At 35.8% G+C, this 6,974-nt stretch overlaps 2 protein-coding genes across 2 annotated transcripts; both read left to right on the forward strand.

Moving 5' to 3' along the window:
* The first annotated feature begins 2,473 nt into the window (after nucleotides 1-2,473).
* On the forward strand, nucleotides 2,474-5,079 carry LOC113294023. Its single transcript, XM_026542453.1, has 7 exons — nucleotides 2,474-2,713; nucleotides 2,804-2,843; nucleotides 3,236-3,306; nucleotides 3,618-3,712; nucleotides 4,049-4,116; nucleotides 4,404-4,514; nucleotides 4,784-5,079. The coding sequence occupies exons 1-7, from the start codon at nucleotides 2,518-2,520 to the stop codon at nucleotides 4,914-4,916; spliced, it is 714 nt and encodes a 237-aa protein (XP_026398238.1). The 5' UTR covers nucleotides 2,474-2,517; the 3' UTR covers nucleotides 4,917-5,079.
* Nucleotides 5,080-5,175: 96 nt separating this feature from the next.
* Nucleotides 5,176-6,593, forward strand: LOC113300594 (probable leucine-rich repeat receptor-like protein kinase At1g35710). The gene is made up of 3 exons (XM_026549798.1): nucleotides 5,176-5,255; nucleotides 5,824-5,881; nucleotides 5,943-6,593. The coding sequence occupies exons 1-3, from the start codon at nucleotides 5,176-5,178 to the stop codon at nucleotides 6,591-6,593; spliced, it is 789 nt and encodes a 262-aa protein (XP_026405583.1).
* The last annotated feature ends 381 nt before the right edge of the window (nucleotides 6,594-6,974 follow it).

Below are 6,974 nucleotides of genomic sequence, written 5' to 3' on the forward strand. Positions count from 1 at the left end.
GTCCTTTTTATTTTTCATCTAATCAAAATATATTATTTGCAGTATCCCCCAAGTACTTCAATTACTTCATAATGTTTTTATGTTATTTTTATTTGAGTATCCCTCAATTTTTGGAGGTATCCCCCAATTGTGCCTTCTTTTAAAAGCTCATTCTCCCCCGTTTTTTTAATTGATAGATTTTGGAAGTGTTTTGCATAAAAATCACTTTATGACATCTTTACCAAACACTAGGATGGAAAATTTTTGCTATAAATATGTGTTCAAAGTATTTTTCTTTAATGAAAAAAAAAACAATACCAACCTTAGTTATATTAGCTGACAATTATATAAGTGGACCATAGTGACGGTAGAAAGTATTGGTTCCCAGCGAGTAATTTCGCATCGTCTCACGTATTTCTTAATAAATGTTTTAACATTATTTTTATTCAATGATGATGGGTAACTGAGTTTATTGTTAGTAGGTTAAGTACTTAATGATTTGACTTACTAACTAAGCATGATTTTATTATTTTTATGCAACGAATAACCTCATTTCGAAGTGTAAGGTCGTAGAATGTAATGGCATGACCCTCTAACAATAATATCCTCACTTATCTACTGCTGTCATTTGATAATATGGGATTTTGAATCGTCACCGCAGCGTTCATCCAGCAGCAGCTTCTCAGAAGATCACCCATCCCAGGTTACTCAATACTGAGCATGCTTAACTATGTGATACCGTCCAAGTTATCTCTTTTATCCAATCGGGGTCACAAATTCCTATTTGTTTGATTGGTGATTGAATTGAGATATAAACTCTTTGATATAATTTTCCTAAGATTGAGTCTGACTGTCTAGTTGATTCTCTAGAAAGTATATTGGAGTTTTTCCATACAGATTGCTAAGCGAAATATTGATTGTGGTTGTTAGACCATTGCTTTTTCAAGACCCATTACTATTTTTGCTTTTGAAAACCCCTAAGTAAGCCAATTTACGATTTGGGTTATTTATGGACCCAACCGTAGGTAGAAATTACAGTATGGAAGTATGTATATTTCAATCCATATAATTTTTGAACCCAAAGTCTACGGTCTCCAAACCGTAGATGACTTACAGCTGAGAAACAACACCGTATGCAAAATTCGTTAAACCTACGGTTTGAAAGTATGGATTTTCCCGGTATGCAAATTCAGTTAGATCCACAGTTTGGAATTATGAGTTTTTCAAACCGTAATCACAATGCCTACAGTTTTGAATTATGAACCTAAGGTGGGGAATTCAAATTCCAACTTTTTACTTAAGATTTTACTGGCGGTTTGAAAAACAAACCGTAAACAAGGTCAGTTAACCTATGATTTGGACGCATGAATTTTCCAAACCGTATGCAAATTCAATTCCACGGTTCGGAATTATGAGTTTTTCAAACCATAAACAATGCCTACGGTTTAAAAAATAGGAATTCCAAACCATAGACAGTTCTGAAACTGTTTTTACAAAAACATCTTCGATTTAATCTACCTATTCATGCAATAAAACCAATGAAATAAGATGAGTTTTTTTATGTTTTTACCTCATTAAAGTCATTTTGGGTGGAATAAGTGGTGTTAATCGATGGTGAATTATTTTGAGAAGATGGAGGTGACGTGGAAGAAGAAGATGGAAGAGTTAAAGGAGAGACATGAAAACAAATTTCTTCTTTGATTAATCAGTTTTAGGTTTAAATTTTTAATGAGTTAAGGGTATTATGGTATTCTCTTATGAATTAGGTCTGCTTTATCATCATTTAGGATATTTGAATCTAAAGGATCCCTCAAAACTATTTCCCTGGAGCCCCTCTAAAACGTTTATTTATAACCTACAACAAAGACTTTAAAAATAAAAATCAGGGACAATGTTCTTCATCTTGTTTATCTTCTTCATTTCGCCTAACTTCCAATCAATGCGGGAATGAAAGAAGTTTCCTTGTTTATCTTCTTCTTTGTCTTCAAATTTTCCTTTCCTTGAACTTTCCATTGTCTTTTTTTAGTTGCAGGTTTGATTAAGTTAATACCCGAAATTTATAGACTTTTTTAATTTTTACCTATTTTTTTATAACTATCACATATTTTACTAACGTCGCCTTCAAGCACCACACCCGAGAAATCAAATTGGGTTTCAAATTTTACCATTTTAATTAATTTGGGAAAAAATAGAAAATTTTTTGGTAAAATTTTTTCTGTAAATTTTGTATTTGAAATTCACATTTTTTTATGGTGACAAAGAATGAGCCATTGTATTTTGAATTCCCACCGAACGGCAGGGACTACCCCGCCAACGATCGAAACCATCTCGATCACTCAACTATTTTTCTCATAGTGGCTGGGCCGGTTTGCCATGCCAGCTGATGGGTTAGCCACCCCCAATGGCTTAAACTCCGCCAGCGGTTTCTCAAATCCGACACTGCTTACATATATAGTCATAAATGGGTGGAAATATCCATTTCCTAACTCCCACAAAAACAGAGGATAAGCTTCACTCTTCTTCATCTTCTCTCCAACCATGGCAACAATCTTCACAGGAACTCAAATCATCAGACTCTCAAACACAAACCCTAATCTCACCAGCAAGAAGAGAAAACCATGTCTTGTAAAATGTACAGTAAATCAATCACCACTGGACAAGATACAGAGTAGTAGACGTTCCATTTCCACGGCGGCTGCTGTATTTCTCTTTCAATATCTCTCGATTCCTAATTGTAAGATTCGAAAACACAAACCCATGTTGTGTTACTTCTTAAATTTGAAGAATCTGCACTGATTTGCTCTGTTTTTTTATTGTTTTGTAGATGCAATTGCTGACGGAGGTTTGGATAAGTATCTTAAGAGGTAAAATAAGCAAAACCCTTTGTTTAATTCATTGAATTTTTTATTTTTAGATGTGAATTTTTCAGTTTTGGGTATGGGGATTTTGTGAATTATGTGTTCTTAGGTTAAATTGAGGTGATTTGTGAACGTCTGAGTCGGGGTCTGAGTCAGTTGTCAGATTTTACATCTTTTGACATATTTAGATGACATTAAGGAATTTAATGAGATGAGTTAGATTTAGGTTGAGTCACATTTAGTTGAGCAGACTTGAATGAGTTGGACCCATTTCAGATGAGACAGTGCCTTGGACATTTTTTTTTAGTGATGTCTGATTTAGTGAAGTTTGTTATTCAATTTTGAGTTGATACTTTTGGCTAGTTTCTACTGTAACCTTGTTGTTTGATCTTTACCAGGAAAAAGCTTGAACCTCTAGACGTATATGTACCAGCGGTAATCTTGAGCAAATCACAGTTCAGGGATTTAGGTAAATTGTCTCTCTTCATCTGAATACGTTCTGATTGTCTTGTTATTGCTTAAAACAATGCGTGCATACCTAAGTAATTGTAAGAGTGGTGAATGCTTGAATGCTATAAACTAATATACAATGGCCTCTGTGAGATAAACGAGGGTTGAACTTGAATCCTGGGCTGTAACATCGATCGCCTTGTAGTATGTTGTGCAATACTTGTTGTGCAATACTTTATGTAATTGTCACTTGATTTTTGTTGCCTAGGTTGTACTAGTGTGTAGGATCATTTCCTGTTTGTATTCTTCTGAACCTTTATTTCCTTGTAGAGAAAACTCTTGAAGCCGATCAACCACAATATGCAGCATGCAGATCCATATTACGTTCTGGCCCAGCAGCATCATTGCGTGTTAACATCCGAGCAGTAAGTTGAACTTCTATTAAAGAGCCACTTGTATACTTTGGAAACCATGACAAGATGCAACGGGTACAAAACCTGGGGAAGCTATTTCCATTATCATATAATTTTAACATGAATAAACCCATACACAGATGATGTCACAAATCACAATACAGCAATGTTTTGCTGCTGCTATGCCACAAATGACATAACAGCTAAATTGTTTAATAGGAACGAAGACGGCTTTATGTATGTTCGTGCTTCTTATTGTAAAGAATGTAGAGTACAAATTGTGCTGTTTATGTGTGTACCTGAATTCCTACTTGCTTCTAGGTTTGAAAATGACCTTCGGAATTATAGGTAGCACAGTATGCATCTGATGATGGCAAGGGTAAAGCTGCTCTCGATGATGTTGATCAATGCCTCAGGTACTGATACACTTCTCATACACACATGTATTATTAAATAGTTATGTATGACATTTTCCAAGTCAACAACTAGTATTTATGTACAACCATCGTTTTCCTTTCCCACTCTTGATATTAAACTGGTAGGCAGATGGGTGAATCTGGTAACTTCGAAAAATCACCAAACAAAACCCAACTTGATATTGACGTGATATAGTTGGAACTTTATCATGATGGGTAAACCATCTTATATCAGTGAATGTCGTAACACTAACTCTTTACTGCTGCTGACTGATTTCAATTTGTAGAGCGTTAGAGGATCTGGACTCGTTATTTCTACGAGCATCAAGAAACGATCGAGGAGCTTCAACTGAATCAATGAAAAAGAAAATTGGCATTGCTTTAGTTGCTTTGGACAGGTAAAGGAATTTTTTTTTAAAAAGTTCACAATGCATATAGTTTGGTATAGTCATAAATGATTACAGAAATTACGATCAGAAAAACCGAAATTATTTCCATAAACCCTGCAGCCTAAGCGACGAAAGTATATGGTATATAGTCTGATATAGTTATAAAATAAATACAGAAACTATGATGTCAGAAACACTCAGGTCAAATTGTGAAGCTTAAGAGATGAAGGTATATGGATAGATTCTTAGTTAACAAAATATTGATATTACTTTTTCAGGATCCTCGAGACAGTTCCAACTTCTATTTTAGATAAGGGAAATGAAATCGCCAATGCTTATTTGGCTGCAGATGAAGATACCGAACCCAAAAGCTTGGACCCCGAAATGAAACAGTTAGAGTCACTTCTATGAAAATCTCTTTCAAAAGTATGTGCTTCTCCATTCGTTAGTTCTGTTTAGTAATTGATGTACCCACCATATTGTAAATCTGTAATATTCGTGTATGCATGACACAATCTTGAAATCGGCGAGTGTAATACAGAGTTCTCATTACTGTTACCCAATTTGTTTCTGATTCTTTTTTCATGTCTATTCAACCGTTACTCCTTAATTAAAGAATGTTTCACAAGTGGCGACTGAAAGGCCAGAAACAAAGTCATGGGCTGTAAAAATGGAACCCGATAAGTCCCAGTTTGTTACCGTGTATGTTAAGCCTTTTGATGCTGATTGGAATGTTTCACATCAGAGATGGTTCACATCTTCATAATGCTGTGCATTATTGATAGTTGTGGGGCATCAATATTAAATATGCCATACCGACTACTCTTGCAAGTATGTCCACTCCTACCCAACTATATCATTCAATATTTTCATGGGATTTTTCCAAAGGTTATTGTCCAAGAAGTTATGGACTTGGGGTTCCTAAAATATCCAAGTTGAGTTGTTCGACTCTAAATAGATTTCGACATCCAACTGCATACCCTTGTGATAAATGTCATCTGACCTTCTCGTACAATTGAGGGACCATCTTCATTTCATGTCTTTTTCTTAGGCTGCTGGTTGAGGTTCCAAAATTTTCTAAAGTGTTAGTACATAACCCTTGTTAAGTCAGCACTAGAAAACTAAATCTGTCCTTAATCAGAAAAGAACAAAGATTTTAAAATTTGCTGCCAGTAAAATTTGCTGCTGGCAGTGGAAATCTGTTCTTAGGCTGTAATTACTGTCAGTAAAATCTGTTCTTAGGCTGCTGGTTGCTGCCAGTAAAATTTGCTACTGCTACTTTATTAGTGTTAGGATTACTGTTGGTTTCATTTTTCAGTGTTGCTGTAATTACTTCTGGTTCTTGTTTTTCTTCAACTCACAGGAAACGATTGCAGGTACTAGTGGAAGAAGAAGTTGATGCTCTTTTGGAATGGAAATCAACCCTTGTGAACCAAGCTCATTCTCTCCTCCCCTCTTGGAAGACTAAGGTCTCTTACTAATTTTGAGCTGTCTACAAACTATCTCACTGGTCCAATACCTGGTTCTTTAACAAATTTATCTAGCCTTGTCGTTTTTCGCTTTGGTAAAAACAACCTTTCTGGCAACATCCCTCAAGATATAGGAAGGCTAAAATCTCTTACAGTCTTAGAGTTGTCCGTAAACAGTCTCAGCGGTTCAATTCCTGCTTCTTTAACCAATTTGTCTAGGCTGGACACTCTTTCTCTTGATGCAAACCAACTCTCTGGTACCATTCCTCAAGATATCGGGAGGCTAAGTTTTCTTACAACCCCTCGAGATATAGGAAGGCTAAAGTCTCTTACTGTCTCTCATTTGTACAGAAACAATTTCACTGGTTCTATTCCTACATCTTTGTGCAGTTTGAGCAATTTGACAATTTTTTCAGTTTACCAAAACCAACTCTCTGGTGCACTCCCTCAAGATCTAGGAAGTCTAAGGTCTCTTACTGTCTTACGTCTTAACCAAAACAAATTCACCGGTTCAATTCCTGTTTCGATAGGTAATTTGAGCAGTTTAACTGAGTTGTCTCGTTTTCGAAACAAATTTTTTAGTGGTTCACTGCCAACTGGAATCAGCAATTTAACATAATTGACACTGTTGTCTTTGGGAACCAACAATTTTTCTGGGCATTTACCTCAAGATGCATGTCAAAGTGGAACTCTTGAACAGTTTTTGGTTGATTTCAACAATTTCAAGGGTCCTATACCAAAGAGCCTTAGAAACTGCACCTGCCTAAGACAACTCGGGTTTTCCAATAATGAACTAGTTGATAATATTACAGAGGCGTTTCATGTGTATCCAAATCTATACAGGATTGGTTTAGGTTTCAATATGCTGTATGGTGAGCTTTCCAAGGACTGGGGGGATTGTCAGAAGTTAACAGGCATGTATCTCTCAGGGAACAATATCACCGGTAGAATACCACATCAACTTGGAAAACTAAAGAGTTCAAGTGAATTTTATGCTCAT

This window comes from Papaver somniferum, chromosome 7 (assembly GCF_003573695.1).
Source record: "Papaver somniferum cultivar HN1 chromosome 7, ASM357369v1, whole genome shotgun sequence".
Classification (NCBI taxonomy): domain Eukaryota; kingdom Viridiplantae; phylum Streptophyta; class Magnoliopsida; order Ranunculales; family Papaveraceae; genus Papaver; species Papaver somniferum.